General features: G+C 48.7%; 1 protein-coding gene across 6 annotated transcripts in view; it reads right to left on the bottom strand.

The window, feature by feature from the left end:
- Ulk4 (unc-51 like kinase 4) overlaps positions 1-17,896 on the bottom strand; it is a 271,374-nt gene that overhangs the window by 66,244 nt on the left and 187,234 nt on the right. For 5 of the 6 annotated variants that reach the window (XM_027415417.2, XM_027415412.2, XM_027415413.2 and 2 more), the window contains one exon: positions 10,675-10,860. In XM_027415417.2, the coding sequence (XP_027271218.1) occupies positions 10,675-10,860 (186 nt within the window). Of the gene's footprint in view, positions 1-5,226; positions 5,431-10,674; positions 10,861-17,896 lie in introns of those variants that run through there. The other variant, XM_035444067.1, reaches the window with a different exon arrangement.

Consider the following 17,896-nt stretch of genomic DNA (forward strand, 5'->3'; position numbering starts at 1 on the left):
TTTGAGTGTGAAACAGTCATAGGTGGTCAAGTTCCTTCCTCATCGTGACACAATGGATTTGCATTAATACAAGTTCCTGCCATGAAATATTTATGAGGACGGACTCTGTGGGTGTTTTCATCCGTATAATGCAAGGACTTCGGCCTGCTGGCAAAGCAGTGTCACGGAGCACGCCTGCAGGTGAGGACCCGGTCCATCACAGTGTCCCTGAGTCGGTGTGACCTCAGAGCACTCAAGCAGCCAGGCCGAGGGGAGCCTTGCCCAAGGGAGTTTTGCAGGTGGGCACACCACTCTGTGTGGTGGCTCCTTTGAGGCCCACAGGTCTGATGCCTTGATTAACTGAAGAGCCCACTCTCCTGGCCTGTCACATGGCAGGACATCACATGTGAGAGCCACAGGCCTGGACTGTGAGCCTGTTTAAAAAGGGCTGCCCTGAGGTCAAAGCCGATCACAGCACACAAATCTGCAGGCTGTGTGATGGGACAAAGTAATTGGGGGGTCTCCTCTCCTCTCCCTCCCTCCTCTCTCTTTGTCTTTCTCTCCCTCCCCTCCCCTCCATCTCTGAGGAAACCCCACTTGAACAGAAAAGGCAGAGTCCCATTGGTGACTGACGGGAGGGAGGTGACAGTCCAGCCGGGACAAAGAGGACAGTTGCTGAAGAGCTTTCACTGGTAACAACACTGAAAGTAACCCAGGGGTTCTGCCCGCTCTGCCTTTGGGGGCAGACGTCACATTATTCACTACGAGTGATAGCTAAATGCTAAGTATCTGCTCAGGACAGAGGCAGGACTATCACAGAAGTTAGAGGCCAGCCTAGACTATGTAGTGAGTCTGAAGCCAGTGGGGCTACAGAGCGAATTCAAGACCAGCTGGGCTATAAACACACACATACACACACACATACACACACACACACACACACACACACAGAGAGAGAGACAGAGAGAGAGAGAGAGAGAGAGAGAGAGAGAGAGAGAGAGAGAGAGTCCAGGTTCAAATCCTGGCTTTTCCACACGCCCCTCTGGCCTCCCACACGCCCCCCTGAAACTATAAAATGGAGCTGACACTGTTCTCCAGTGCTACCACATGACTCGGCTCGATGGCCACACTGGGCGCAGCTGGCTCTACACGCTATGACTCATACACTGAGCACCACCACGACAGTAACCGTGAAGGAAACCACTTCTTGGCCTTTAGTCCAGGCTGAGGACCTCATCAGCCTGGGAGAAGTGCTCGGCAGGGAAGACTTCACTCCAGCTCACAGAGCTTCCCAGCAAGCTTAGTGCAGTGTGCCCCATGTCACTCCCCACAGCTGAGGCCCTTCTCCAGCCTTTGTAGTGGTAATGGACTCCCTCAGCCTGAGCTCTGCTGAGCAGTGGACTCCCCCATACCAAGCTGCCCATCCTCAGGATGCCCCAGGGCCACTGATGAGACACAGCCAGAGGCTCCAGCTCTCCATGGCCGTGCAATTAAGCCTAACAAGGCACAAGGTACTCTCTGGGGGGCACACAGAGATGCCCACAGTAATTGGTAACAGTTCTGGCTCCCCAGTTGCTGGGGATTATGAACAGGCAGCAGGAAAGGGCTGTGGAAGGGTCAAGACCTCGAGGGAGGCCAGATGGGGTCACCTGCACTCATACATAAGTAATCAGCTCGCCGATGGCCCTGAGCTCTTCTGAGCAGGGCACAGCGAGGCCGATCCCGTCTCTGGTTTTGAGACTGTGATGAGCCTCCTCTAGGCTGGCCCACACTTCTTCCCCACATCTATGGCTGCAATCATCGTCATCCTCACAGGGGACAGCATCTCAAGGCATGTTTAGCTCCCCTGTCACTGAGCCCTGGGCAGAGGGTGTGTATGCAAATGGAATCATCGGCCCCTACTGAGGGAACCAATGGTGGGAAGCACGTGTTCTGCGTGGGTCATGTGACTGCCTTTTACACGGTGTGTGGTTATCTGCATACATGTTTGAGAGAGTGTTCTCTACTTCAAGCTGTGACGGACACTTCCACCATTCTGTCCTGTACCCCTCTGAGTGGTCACATGGCGAAGCACTCAGCCTTGAGACGGTCAGTGGTACACCCAAGGACACACACTGGGTGAGGGTGTCCTCTCTATGTCTGGAAGGGCTTGTTTGGGCTCAATGGAAGCACTCCTCCTGCCCCTGTTTCCTGATTTCACCCCGGCACTGACCAATGGCAATGGCGGCATGCTTGCTGCATGCATCAGCAGGTATTGCCAGAACATCGGAGGGAACCTGGGATTGGGACCAGTGTGTCCTCTGGGTTTGTCAGTTCACTCCTTTCTTGAGACTTGTCTAGCACTGCTCCAAGGCTCCCTGTGTGTGGATTCTCTGCCAGATCAACTAGGCTTTGGGGACACAAGACCCTAACAGAAACATCCATCTGAAATGTCCTGACCATTTCCCAACAAGTGGGGTGAGGGGTGTTTAAATGGAGGTGTGAGCAGGCCTTCTAGAAATCAGTGGGAGGACACCAACCTGTGCAGTGCCCTCCTCCTGGCAAACCACGGGTTCTGCATGGGATGGATTACACAGCCTGGGCTCCGGTCGAGGCTGGCTCTCAGGCTTGTCTCCCATGCATCCGTGCAGGGTTAACAAGAAAGCACCTTCCCCACAATGCTGATGGCAGCACAGAAAGCACCAGGGGGCCTCGTTAACCCTGCCATAAGGCTTAAGGAACCTGGTAGCTATGCTATGCAGCCACAGACCAGGAGCAATTCTTAGCAAGAAAGGACTGGAGTCCTGTCACTCCAGTGCACCAGGAGCCGTGCCAGAGGCAGGGCCACCAGCATCTCCTATCTGGCTCCTGAATCCCTATGTTCTTCATGCAGAGTCACCAGCAGCCAAGGTGGAAACTCTACAGCTCCTGTCAGTGCCTGTGAGGATGCTGACACCTCACTTCAGAGAAAGAAGAAAATAAAATAGAAAAGATGGCAGAGCCATTCGCGGCCCAGAGCTCTGATGGAAACTCAGTGAACCACATCCACCATCACATTCCCATATCTGGGATGCATTTCACATGCCAATGTGTTCTACAACAGGAGCGCAGAAAGTCCTGCATAGCGGGAAAATAAGATAACAAAGGTTTCTATTGCAACTACAATCTTTATCTGCAGGAATGGGGCTGACCAGCCAGCTCTGGGGTAAGAAGCTTGCTGTACACAGGTCTCCCGGGTACCCATGCAGAAGCTGGGAGTGGCAGTGTGTGCCTGTAATCCCAGTGCTGGTGCTGGGGTAGGGAGGTAGGGAGGGGGAGGGATGGAGAGAGGGAGAGAGAGGAGAAAGAGAGAGAGAGAGAGTGAGAGGGAGAGAGAGGGAAAAAGAGGGAGAGGGAGAGAGAGAGAGAGGGAGAGAGAGAGAGAGAGAGAGAGGGAGGGAGAGAGAGACCCAGCATCAACCCCAGCCACCACATGGTACATGGGCATACCCGCCTCCTCCCGGGTACACACACACAACAGGGTTATTTTCACCAGCACCAATGGAAAGATGACTGACTCATTCGACCATGTCAGATAAACTAAAAATATCAATTAAATTAGGGCTGAACTTCCCAGTGGAAGCTGTAAATCACCTCCCGCCCCAACAATCCCATTGCAAGGTGAGTTTCTCAGGAGCCAAGTGGAAGGTGCCCCCCGGTTAATGTCAACGAAGGTGTGCTATCCGTTCCACACACGTCCAACCCAGAGAAAATCAGAGCACTGGAGACAAAAGTAACCACTCTACAGTCACAGAGGCTGCAAACAGGAAGCAGATTCCCCACCTGTGGTCTCTGAGTGACAGTCTCTGGGACATGGGTCAAAAGTCATCACACTTCTGAGCCTAAAGGCAAGTTTTTTATATTTTTTTACTTAATGTGCATGTGTGCTTGTAAGTCATGACACATGTGTGTGTGTGTGGGGGGGGGTCTGAGAACAACTTTGGGGAGTCGGTTCTCTCCTATCATGTGGGTTCCAGGGACTGAACCCATTTAACAGCTGAGCCCTCTCACCAGCCTGCCTTATCTTAGATTATCTTAGATTATCCTCTGTGGCTGGAGACTACTCGGTGACCACACTCTGGGCCTTCACTGTCATCTGGTCCAGTGATTCGTCCTCTGGGTCATGGCTGTAATGAAGATCTGGGTGGACACTGTCACCTGGTCACCAGCTTGGGAGGCCTGGCCTTAATTCCCTAAGGACCTCCTCCTACCGTGAGCCCGCTGAAAGCCAGGGCAGCTTTGCTTGCCCTGCAGTGTGCTAGTGAAGCAGTAATGACATCTTTCACCCCAAGGAACAGGAACAGGGTGGAGGCTAAGCCTCCCTTCCTTGGGTGTGGTGATTCTGGGAGCCAGAAAGCCAGGGCCAGGCCTCAGTGAGTCCGGTGCTCACCTGCAGGGAAGCAAGGGTATGGTGGAGGCTGAGAAGTAAGCAGCTCCCATGTGGGGCGGGGCCCATGCTCTTCGCTTCCTCTGAGCTCCGCTGTCCCGAGGCTGGGGTTCTTTTAAAACCATTATTATTGCGTGCATGTATGACGTGTGTGTGTGAGTGCGCGTGCCAGAGCACACACGTGGAGGTCAGAGGGCAGCTTCGCGGAGTTGCTGCCACGTATTACAAAGCTTACCATCTTACAGTATACAACTTAGTATTCAGAAAACCCATGGGGTCACCACTGTCCCCACAGTCATTTCCTGAAGAGTCCGTCATTTCAGAGAGGGTCACACACCCAGTAGCGGGCACGCTGCTCTGCTCACCCCTGCACCTCCCGCAATGCCAACTCGTTCAGTCCTTATGCATCCTACACCTTTCATGTAACAGAATCATACGGCCGGACTTCTATGTTTTACTGTAACCACATACTGCTTCCAAGATCCATGTGTAAAAGAGTTGCCACATGTCACTGCCTCATTTCTTTTGATGGGTAATATTCTATTATGTGGACATACCACATTATATATATATATATATATATATATATATATATATATATATATATACCCATTCGTCAACTAATTTTTGTTGTTCCTCCTTTCTGTTCTTGTGAACAATGCATTTGGAACTTATTACATAATGAAAGACACTTCTACAAAAACTTTGAGAGATGTGTTTTTTGTAAGTCCAACTTTTCAGTAATTCAGACTAACATTCTTCTTACACACCTCTAACATGTATAACATTGGTACATCCTCCAAGCCCGCCTAAGACCTTCAGATGTCTAGGTAGAATGAACTAAGGAGGCATCTGTGCGTTAGACGACAGTCAACAGGAAATCTGTCTCTCCAATGTGCTGAGGCCACAGTGACATTTGTGAGCAGTTTCTCGGACATCACAACAGGAGGCCTTGCTTGTGAAAGCATCATCCGAGGAGATGTCTCTCAGTTACACATGGCGCAGTCAGAACTCAATACGTTCTACAGGGTTAAAAGCTGCCCAGGCTGTAAAGAGAATTAAAAAATCCATTTTGCTGCCTGCTCGTGGAGTGGAGCCCTTAGAAAGGGACTGTCTCCATTACATTTTCATCAGAGACCAGCAAAGAGAGTGCAGCCTGTTGTTACAGTGCCTGGGAGGTAATGACTTCCAGGTTGCTAAGCAACGCCACAATGTTAAAGGCCCAAGAATCTGTGATCTCTAGAGACACTCAAATTTCATTAAAACCTGCTCATACCCATCTCACAAAAGGCCCGTTAGGAGTTCATAACCAGGCTTGGGTTCTGGACATAATAATGATTTTTTTTAAGTGGCATCAAAACTTCTATGGTACTTAAAAACGGAATATTCTAGAGCTGCAATTAATACAGTCTATAATGTTTCTAGCATCCGTTCCTAGGAAGATGGCAAGTGACTGGTTTATAGTAAATAAAAGTGGTTACTGTCCTGAAAAAAAAAATCTATGCTGGGTGGAAATTTGAGAGCTGCTTTGAAGCAGGGATAAATACACTCCATGTATAAATCAGGTGGTGTGAATGAGGGCCTGTCATTGCTTCCAGGAGGAGTTGCCAGTGGCAGGCCGTTCAGCTACAGTAGAAGCCACGATGCCAAGGGGGCACAGTCTCTGGAATGCTCCAGAAATGGGTCCTTTAGGGGACATTTGCAGGAGCTAATCCCTGGGAGCAGGGAAGCTTTGATGGGGCCCTGATTAAAAAAACTAAGCACGTCTATCATCCCTGGGACTCTGGGCCTGGATCTCTGACTTGATCTGTGTCTAGCCCAGGCTCGTCAACTGTGGGTCATGACCCCGCATGGAGCTGTGGAACTGAAGGTGAGGGCCAGGGGATCACCACTGAGAGAGCGTGATGCCACACTATTCAAATCCATTGCCTCAACCAAGTAAAGCTGGAGACGTTATGCGGGCTTGGCAGGTTATATTTAGGAATATAAATCAATGTATATACAAATACATGTATGTGTGCAATAACAGTGAAAAAGAGGCCAAGAATTTAAAGGAGAGAGGGGGCGTATAGAAGGAAGGAGGGAGAGAGGGAGGGAGGGAGGAAGGGAGGGAGGGAGGAAGGGAGGGAGGGATATTTTGATTAAATGGAGGTGTTGGCAGCATTGACCATGTTGTATCTCTCAGTGCTACTAAAGCCTTGGTTGTGAAAGCGCAAGTCCTGTGTTTTACACACAAAGTCCCATCCTGCACCTAGTGATGCATGGAGCACCTGCACCTAGTGATGCATGGAGCACCTGCACCTAGTGATGCATGGAGCACCTGCACCTAGTGATGCATGGAGTACCTGCACCTAGTGATGCATGGAGCACCTGCACCTGGTGATGCATGGAGCACCTGTACCTAGTGATGCATGGAGCACCTGGTGACGCATGGAGCACCTGACGCACGGAGCACCTGGTGACGCACGGAGCATCTGGTGACGCATGGAGCACCTGGTGACGCATGGAGCACCTGGTGACACATGGAGCACCTGGTGATGCATGGAGCACCTGGTGACGCACGGAGCACCTGGTGACGCACGGAGCACCTGGTGACGCACGGAGCACCTGGTGACGCATGGAGCACCTGCACCTAGTGACGCATGGAGCACCTGGTGACACATGGAGCACCTGGTGACGCACGGAGCACCTGGTAATGCATGGAGCATCTGGTGACGCATGGAGCATCTGGTGACGCATGGGGCACCTGGTGATGCATGGGGCACCTGGTGATGCATGGAGCATCTGGTGACACACGGGGCACCTGGGTTCGGCCACAGCAAACACAGACTCAGCGTGTAAGGATAAAATTGGTCGATCTCTGGAATGTATTATATTAGAATATTTGGTTTTAAAAATTGCTGTTTGAGTATCACACACAATTGTTCAATGAATTCTAGCTTGCGATTAGAACAGAATTTCTGAAATGACCCAAAGCACACATCTGCCACATCATAATCAGATACAATGAGGCGTGCTCAGACTGATAGTAGCAAAACCAAAATACAGCTGGGCCCTGACAAGTGTGAGAAATCTCCCGGTGCTGTAGCCACACCCAGCTGAGATTTAATTCCTCTTGCAAAAATAAAGGCGCCCATCCCTCTCATTAGGATGCAAATATATGGCTGTCTTTAATACATGGTAAACTTACATGTATGCCAAATAATTGCTTTAAAATAAATTTGTGCTGTATTGTCAGTACATGTTTCATTTGTGTTCCTGTTTTACACACCTGCATACCCAGGGCTGCGTGGAAATTTCTCCTGTGTGGAGGAGGAGTGACATGCAGGAGAGGTTTACAAATACTTGCACATGAGCGCAAACACACTAGGTCTCCAGAACATGTCCTCCTCTGATAATTAACAATTCTGTGCAAGATTTTTCCTTTCTTTTGTTTGTTTAAAAGATATAAGGAACTCATTTGGTGAGTCCCCACAGTAACTTGCAGCCTCTGGTAATCATTTCAGGAAGGTCTGCCCAGCACATTCATGAGAAGCATACATGGAGCCCAGGGGGCTCCCCGGAGACTCTCCAGAGGCTTCCACCAGAACTGCAGGGAAGCTCCACGCTTCCCACAACTCTCACAAGTAAGTAATGCTGCTCTTAACAGTTCCCTGGACTCACACTCACCTATCCTTGGTGCCGCATATCTTTAATCCCAGCACTCAAGAGGCAGAGAAGGTTCCACTCTGAGCTCAAGGCCAGCCCAGTTTACATAACAAGTTCCAGGATAGCTGGGACTACAAAGAAAGACCCTGTCTCATAAAAGGAAAGAAGGGAGGGAGGAAGACAGGGAAGAAGGAAGTCAGGAAGGAAGACAGGAAGTCAGGAAGGAAGACAGGAAGGAAGAAAGGAAGGAAGGAAGACAGGAAGGAAGGAAGGAAGTCAGGAAGGAAGACAGGAAGGAAGACAGGAAGGAAGGAAGACAGGAAGGAAGGAAGGAAGGAAGGAAGGAAGGAAGGAAGGAAGGAAGGACGAACCTTGAGACACATAAGTCAGGAGGGGGAGACCTCATTTTGTCTTGCTTATCTCCAGCAAAAAATATTTCTTTTCTTTTGTAGTAAAAATTGGGTGCATTTTGAGTGTTGGGTTCTCCAACTTTGCCCAGTTATAAACAGAAGAACAAGCAAGCAGACCTCACACCTACAGTGGCAGAACCCCTAGGCATTGTCTGTTTCCTAAAGCTTGCCACGTGACGCTGCCATCTGCAATGCTCGAGCCACACTCATGGCCATCCTGGGATGCCGAGGGCCTGCATGCTGGACACACTCTCGAGGGCTTGGCCACGTGACACATGTTCACGGGACACAGGCACCTAATGACCAACTCGAGAAAAAAGATGGGAAATGATGAAAAGGCACTTGCCACATTTTACATGGCTCAGGAACTCAACCTGACTCAGGCCACGAGGGAATGAAGAAAGACAAAAAAAAAAAAAAAAAAAAAATCTGTGAAAGGTGGGCCGTGTTCACTCTGACGGAACAGCAATCCAGGACCTCCAAACCAGGCTGGGACACAGTGGGGAAAGGAGGGAGTACAAACTGGGGACTAACTAGATGCTCCCTAAAGTTGGCCTCAGGTTGCCTGCCATCTGGGAAGCAGGAAGTGGAGGAGCCTGAAGGACTGAAGAGGTTAAACAACTGTGGATGACAAAGGCTTACATTCTCCGCTACTCCTGATTTAGCCCACTCTCTGGATGCCCATGAAAGGCCAGGGCTGACAAGCAAGCTTCATCTCACAGTCAAGACCAGCGGATTCTACAGAGACACTGACACTGCCCTCTGAGACAGGGTCCTCAGTTCCAGCATTCACTCCCAAACCTCAGATGCCATGGATACTTGGGTCTGGCGGCTCTACTCTCTGGGTTCATTTCTGTCTCCCAGTGGGGCTCCGGGGATCTCTGGGCTTCACTTTGGACACATTCTCTCTTCTCTCTCTGTGTGACACCAGCACAGCCTCCCATTCATAATTTAACCATCACATGCTGTGACTGCCATCTTCCTCATTGGGAGTGCCCTGTGAACTTGGCTGGCCTTTCCAATTTAGCACCCCAATGTGCAGGGAGAGATCCTGGATACCTGTACCACTGTGGGCATGGTCACAGGTATGTAGAGGGGTAGGATAAAGAGCGAGGAGGAGGGGTGTTTGCTCTATTTCAGGGTTCTAGTCTGGTCTTGAAAGGCTGCCAAGACTAACCTGGGTTTCGGTGTAAGTAATATTCCACAATAAAATACCAGTATCATTCTTATCTGTATCCTGCTATAATTCCGCTACACCAATGTCCTGCTTTAGATACAGCAACAGAATGACTCTCCCAGGTTGTTTTAGATCAGCAGTTCTCAACCCGCAGGTAGCAACCCCTGCACATCAGACATCCTGAATGTCACACAATGTACATTTGATTCACAACAGTCGCAAAATCAAGTAGCAACAAAAATAATCTCATGGCTGGGGTCACCACAGCACGAGGAGCGGTATTAAAGGGTCTCAGCACTAGGAAGGTTGAGAACCACTGCTTTGAGGAGACACAAGCTGAATACTTTTTCAAAACACACAGAAAGAGAAATGAAAACAAATTAACAGAAGGGGATATTTCCCCTTAGATACAATGTTGGGCAGTCGAATTTATATTTTCCAACTACCACAAAATTAAAATATACAGCAGCACCACACGTAAGCAAAATGAACAGGCCAGTGATGGGTAGATGCGCACACTGAGCCTCAGGGTGTGGTGGGCTGGGAGGATCACCACGGCTTCTGGGGACCCATGAACGTGGGAAGGAAACCTCACACAGACCCAAACTGAAGGCCACACGGCCTAACGAAGCCAAAGCCTAAGGCGGTCAGAGATGAACTGTGCAAGTCCATTCTAGATTAAAATATAGCACACCGAATGGTATGTTAGACTAGGAAAAAGACACTTAAGTTACAAACTGGGGCACATGGCAGAAGTGGAGTATACATAGCAGAGAGTGAAAGAACCAAACCAATGTTAAATCCCTCACCAGGATTGCCGCAGCCAGAGAATCCTCTCTCTCTCCCCCTTCTCTCTCCCCCCTTCTTCCTTCTCCCTCCCTCCCTCCCTCCCTCCCTCCCTCCCTCCCTCCTCCCTTCCTCCCTTCCCTCCTTCCAGAATGACATCTCTTACATTTCTCAAATGGTCCAGAAACAAAGTAACACATATAGACTATGAGCAAAGTCAGCCATGGATGACTGCACGAGAGGCAGCTGGGAGGCACCGGTGGACTCACCATCCTCCTGAGGATCCTCAGCAGAAGCTTCTGGTCCTTTGGGTCCTCCTTGGTCACCAGGAGATCAGCAAAGGTCTCCAGGTTCTCTGGGGACAGGCTGTCTGGGTTTTCTCCTCCATACAGCTGCACCAGGATGGACAGGCACTTGGACGAAACCTCAGAGATCTCAGGATCCTCATTGGGAAGCTGCAAGAGGGCAGAGAGGGCCAGCTAAGTCCTACCACCACCTGTAACTCTAGGTCCTATGGAGCCAATGACTCTGACCTCCGTGGGCTCCCCATATATGCATATACCCCCTCCACACACACATGTACACACAATTAAAAAAAAAAAAAACTTTGTAAAAACCATTAGGACTTGTTCACATGGCCATCTTTCTGAATTCTTTATTCTGATTGGTCCATCCAGGTATCTATTCTACCACCAGTCACACACTGTTGAGGGGTTGTCCAGAGCGTCACTCTCTTTGGAACAATTTTACATAGTACTGCTTTTTAAATTTGACTTTCTGCATACTCCTTGTCAGTTTACACACCCAGGATTTTTAAAAAATGAATTTTCAGGTGTAATTAGCACCATAGTGGCAGATATGTGATTACATACGATTATACAGTGTGGTGTGCCTGACGGTCGGTTCTTTATTGTGTGTGTCTGTCTCTTGCAGCCTGGATGGAATGACTCAGTTCTGAGCATAGTCTGCACTTGGAGACAGGGCTGGTTTCTCTTCCCACTCCCACTACTTGGAAGTGCAGTACCATGGCCACTAAGAATGGCAACCACGACAACACGACTCTCTCCTAATCCCAGGGAAAGGGGACTGAGCCGATCACGACTAAATACAGTGTTGGCTGTAGATTTTTCATGGGCATTTTATCAGCTTGAGGTTTTCCATCTAATCCTAGTTTGATGAGAATTCTTATCAGAAACTAATGTGAGACTTTGTCAACTGCTTTTTCTGTGTAGACTCAAGTTATATCCAATTTCTTCATAATACCGTGTATCTGTTAGGATGTATTAACTGACATTGGCTGAACAAACCTTGTGTATCTAGAGGTGATCCTGCTGGGCCACTGTGTTCCGCCACATACAGGTGAGATCAGTTCACCAACACTGCACTGAGGACTGCCAAGATATTGGCCTGTGTTTTGGTTTGTGGTGTTTTGTGTGTGCAAGGCACATGTATATGTATGTACGCGTGTTTGTGGTGTTTGCTGGTGTTTTTCTCTTGCTTTTCTGGCCATTCTTTGAAGTCAACATCAGTGTGTATGTGTGTGGTGATATTTTTCTTTTGCTTTTCTGGTCATTTTTTTAAGTCAACATCAGTGTGTGTGTGTGTGTGTGTGTGTGTGTGTGTGTTGACATTTTTCTTTTGCTTTTCTGGTCAATTTTTTTTATTGAAGTCAACATCAGATTGACCCCATAAATGGATTGAGAAATATTTTCCTCTCTCTCATTTTCTGTAAGAAACTATGTAAAACTGTTGCCCAATCTTCTGTTTGGTAGAATATTCTGGTGAAATTATCAGGGTCTGGACAGATTAGAAATTCAGTTTCTTTAATGACTCTAGAACAACTCAACATTATCTGTAGTTACAAAGGAACAGGTTGCTTTCTTCATGAGCACAAAGTTGTCGGGAACATTCCTTAGGGCTCTGCTCGGGGGCTGTGCCCACGCCTTCCAGACCATCCCACGCCAGTTATCTGTTTCTCTAATCTTTGTCAGTAAGCTTTCAGTTTTGCTTTTTTTTCCCCCAAAGAGTTAATTTTTTAAATTTAATTGGTTTTCCTCTTTTTATTTATTTTGAGTTATTTTATATTGACTTATTTTATTTCCTAAGGTAGCACATGCAGTTTCATGGCAGCATTTTTATACATACGTGTTACTGTACTCGGCTCTTATTAATTACCTTCCCGAGATGTGTGCTGATCCCCTCCCCCTCCCAGTCTCATTTCCCCCCTCCCCCTCCCACCTTCCCTTCTCTTATGAGTTTTGCTTGCTTTGCAGCACCAGGGATTGAGCCCTGGCCCCAGGAGTGCCTGGCAACCGCTTCACCGCTAAGTGCTGGCTCTAGGACCCATCCATTCTCCAAAATATCCTCGCTGCAGAACCCAGGCTGGCCTCAACCTCCCAAGTGCTGGGTCATACACAGCATCCCCATGCCAGGCTGGGCTTTCCTTTTTCTACTTTTAGTTTCTGGTATGATAATCCTTTCTCTAAATGATACTTTCAGCTACATCCTGAGAATTTGGATGTATTTTCATTTTAGTTTAATTCTATGTATTAAAATTTTCTTTGAGAATTGAAGTGTGTTTGCTTTTACATGTTAGAATTTTATTACTGACTTCTACCTTGGCTCCACTGCTGTCAGGGAAATAACTCTAGGAGAAAGGATAGCTCTAGCTCACAGCATCCAGGATGCAGTCCGTCAGGGCGGGGCTGGAAGCAGTTTCTCACACTTAGGAGGCAGAGGGGTGTGTGTGTGTGTCACCACTCAGCTGCTTTCTGCACACAGTCATAGTCAAGGACCCGAGCCAGGGAATGGTGCCGCCCACAGCGTGTAGTTGCCCCAGCTCTATTAATGTAATCAAAATAATTCCTACAGCCATGTGCAGAGGCCCTTTCCCAAGAGCTTCTAGGCTCTGTCACCTTGACAACTAACACCATTGCAAATGGCTTATTCTACACAGAAACTTCACTGGCTCATCTTCGTTGTTTCTCTGAACTCCTGATTTTATTTATAGACTCAACCACATCCAATTAAATTTGAACTTAAAATAAACATGTTGTCATTGTAAGTTAAGTACACCCATTTGGCATCTTGTATTTTCTCTGATGGCCTAGTTTCTCAGAAGCTTTCTTCCTGGCCACCTGGAGTATGTTGTGGAATGATGAGATATGAGCAGACACATGCATGCAGCCTGGGCATAACTCTAAGGAGAGACACACTTGAATTCTAGTAACTGTTTTAAAGTAATTTAAAATCACAGTTGGGGTGTGTTTGTTTCTCTTTAGTCAATACATCCAACACAATGTGTTTCAAAAATCTTTCTCATTGTGTATTCTATTTTAAAAATATTACCTACCGCAGTGCTTTGCCAAAAATTATATGGGGATACTTAGTTCCAGAGAAGAAAATACATTAACAAAGAAAGAACAAAAATAACTTCATAGCAATGTTTCCTGCCCCTTTGATGTTGCTAACGGCGCCCGGAGACAGATCTCTACCCTGTTGGGACGTCGTTTACAGGATTCCACCCAAGGCCATCAATCTCATGCATCAGGCTTGCCCACCCGGCTGCAGTGAGAATATCACTTAGTGCTGGAAATCCCCAGTGTCCTGATGCGGCTCCCTCACCGCCGGCTCTCCACCCAAGCACATCACAGTCTTAACCCTGAGGATTTAGGAGGAAAAACACCAGAAAAACACCCGCCACTCCCTTTACTGATTTGATTTTAAGGCTACACATCACAGACTTAGAACGCATCCCAAAGACAACCCGAAAGGTACGGGCGGCACAGACGGGCCCTGACTTGTCCTGAGTAGCATCCACACTGCCCTTCAGAGTTTGCTGTCAATGCCAGGTGGCAGGGACACAGCTCCTTTGAAAGGTCCTTCCCTTAACACAGAATGGTTGAAGCTTCAGAGTAAGAGTGTGTCAACAGTCACTTTAAAGATCAAATACTGACTGATGGCATTTAAAATAGCAAGCTTCACATAAAAACTAGGACTCAGTGGTTTTGGTGTTTTTATTTTTTTCCCACTATAGGAAATATTTGCCACGAAGCCGCATCCCATAGTGAACGTGGCTCCATGAGTTCTCTGGAGTCACAGGTCCCACTGTCCTCACCTCCGAGAGGTGACACCCATTTTATACGCTGATGTGTGCACTGCCATCCCCCACAGAAATGACTCGATTACTGGCTTCTGGTCAGTCCTTTAAACACTTTATAGAGCACTGGTTCCACCCGTTTACAACAGCACAAGAGGGGAAAGAGGAGACAGAGCCCAGGGGCACAGCCAGGAAGAAGTGAGGCATGCTGGGAGGAGCAGGGCGGGCAGGCTCCAACAGGGAAGCAGAAGATGCGGCAGAGACAGCATCAGGAGGCTGAAGGAGCACTGGACTGGACAGCCAGGGTCCCCTGACCAGATGGCCAGGCACTCAACACCCATGTGATGGAGACACTGCCAAAAGGAGCCAGGGCTCTAGAGTGTGGGAACGTCTGTCGAAGAGGGAGGAGGGGAGATGGTGCATTTGAAACAGGCGGCTGGGTCGTCTGTGAAGGCATTTCCAGGGAGCTTCACCGACACAGGAAGGCACACCCCGCACTTGGGCAGCACAATGCCCTGGGTTGAATAAAAAGGAGGTGGGGGCAGCAAAACTCATCCACTGCATCTGCTGCTCTCTGCCTCCTGACTGTGGACACGTGACCAGCCGTTTTATGTTCCTGTGACTACACCCTTCCCCACCATGAAGTGTGAATTCACCAAGATCAGCCCGTCCTTCCTGCCACAGTGTCATGGTTATTCTCAGGAAGTCCCGATGCTGAGGGTGCAGGGGCCATGAGGTACACACATACCGCACCAGGCCGAGGCTCCTCTGAGGAAAGTCCTCTCAACAGCTGGCCAGAGAACAAGGGCAGGCACCACACTGCACTGAAGCAGAAGGAAAGACTTTCAAGGTTTCCATGCTGAGATCAAAGGCAAATGACATCACCCTGGAATGCATCCAAACCAGGGAGGGTGAAGAAGAAACGGCAAAATCTGGAAATTCCTTCATTCCAGAATCTGGGTGGTAACCTGTGTTTGTGGTACAAGCCTTTCAACTTCTTGGTTGGAAACTTTCATAAAAGTGTTATGGGAAAAGAAAAAGACAGACCGAAAAAGAGATGGATGGCAGTGTGAGTGCTTGGTGCTTGAGGATTTGACAGGAGGCGTCAGGGCTCAGCTGAGTGTGCAGCAAGGAAGGCCAGAGGGTTGGGCGGGAGCAGGGGAGGGGAGCACGGACTGCAGACATGAAGTCAGCCACTCACAGCGGGCTCGGGTGTTACCCTGGGGGGTTATTATGCAAGGGGCTCATAGCTATGCAATTCAAAGGGCTCATAGCAAAAATCCCAATCTGGAAACTATCAACATGCAGGCCCGTGGTGCATGACAACACACGACTGGTTGGAGCTTCAACATCATCCACAGTGGGATGTGTGGGAGGAAACCTGTCCTTAGAGAGTCCTCCCCAGCATGTCCTCCCCAAACAGCAGGAATCAGGAGTGCTCCCAGCATGCCCTCCACACACAGGAGGAATCAGGAGTCCTCTCAAGTATGTCCACCACACACAGCAGGAATCAGGAGTCCTCCCCAGCATGTCCTCCCCAGCATGCCCACCACACATGGCAGGAAATCAGGAATGCTTGGCTCTGTGAAACCTTCTGGTTTATTCTCAGCTCCAGATCCTCAGGAAGAGTATGGCACTGTGTAAGTGTCCCCCAGAGGGGGGACGTTGACAACACAGGACACGACAATGCACACACACAACCCAGGTGACATGGTCCCCGCTATGGAGAATTTGGAGGCGAGCCTAGGAGGTTTCAGGTGTTGGGAGGCCCTTGAGAATCCGTGAGAAAACATCCCCGGCCTCACGCACGGGCTGCAGAGAAAAGGCCACCTACTGGCCTGTGCAGGCTTCTTCAGGCACCAGACATGCACAGACAAACATGTAGGCAACCCACGCACAGACATACAAGACTCTCTCTCTGTGTGTGTCTCTGTCTCTCACTGATCCTCCAATATTCTTTCAGGTTAGATTTTCTTTTAAAAAAATTTCTCCTCTGGGGCTGGAGAGATGGCTCAGCAGTTAAGACCACTGGGCTGCTCTCCCAAAGGACCCGGGTTCAATTCCCAGAACCCACATGGCAGCTCACAGCTGTCTGTATAACTCTTGTTCCAGTGGATCTGACACCCTCATGCAGATATACATGCAAGCAAAACCCAAAGTGCATGAAATACAAATACATAAAAGTTCTCATCTGTGTCCTAAGGGAAGATGACGGTCAGTTGTGAGATGTTTTCCAATAGATCATGGAACTCACTATCACTGAATGAATGGACTGGAGCCTTCCTACTGGCTTTCCGTTCTGGGTCATCAGAGGGACGTGGGTTGAGTCGTCTGCTTCTTTAGGATCTAGGATTCACTTGTAAACCATAAGACAACATGCCACCATCAGCACAAAAAATGCAAAATGCCCCCCATAAGCAAAATGCCCTCAAGAGCACCTGTGCTGAGCACCTACTTCCCAGCAGGTGGCGCTATTCTGAGGGTGAGCAGCTCGTGGGAGGCAGTTATTAGGGGTACACCACCCATGGTCTCCTCCTGTCTTGCTCTCTGCTTCCTCCCCTCAATAAAGACTCTCCTCAGAAGTGTGCCTCAGGAATCTGAGTACAAGAGAAGTCCCTGGCACCAGACACACCAAGTTCATGTTTGCTTTTCCTGAGTTTTCTGTGTTTGGTTGTGACTAAGGGAGTCGTAGTATGCTCTTCAGAACCGCAGATACTCTAACTGCTTGTGAGAGACCCCTGGCGGGAGAGTGGAGAGATGTGCACGGTCAGATCCTACTTCCTATCCTGAGACAGTCTTTGGAAAGGTGGTTTCTAAGAAAGAAGTCCTGTAAGATATTGAGAAGGCAGATGGGATGACTGTAACCTGAGAAACCAACATTTAAAACTGACACTTTTCTAACTGGGGCCATGAGACGCCCCCTCGTATAAAGTTGTTTGCTTCACAGGCCAGATGGCCTGCACTCAATACCACTCAGTCCACACAGCTGCCCTCTGGCCTCCACACCTGCATTTCTGGAGTCTGACATTGACTCACGTTGATACCAACTTTGGCAATTTATATTTTTCTATTAAAATCATCGAAGTCATATATATTTTGAGGTTGTGTGGCTCCTTCCTAATACTACAGCCAAAAAAAAAAAAATAAAAAAATCCAAATTTAAACTTCATGGGCTGAATTTCCATCCATAAATAGCAAAGCTAAGCTAAGAAGACTCAGAAGCTGCAGTCATGGGGAAATGAGAAAAACTGGGGGCATTGAACACTTATAGCAGAAACAGAATCTATCAGGAAGCCCCGCCCTAATTGGTATTAATTAAAAAAGCATGCTGCTGCCTAGTGTCATAGTGAAGAGACATGACGGCCATGGCAACTGGAGTGACTCAGTCCATT

The sequence above is a fragment of the Cricetulus griseus genome, chromosome 4 (genome assembly GCF_003668045.3).
Source record: "Cricetulus griseus strain 17A/GY chromosome 4, alternate assembly CriGri-PICRH-1.0, whole genome shotgun sequence".
NCBI classification, from domain to species: Eukaryota; Metazoa; Chordata; class Mammalia; order Rodentia; family Cricetidae; genus Cricetulus; species Cricetulus griseus.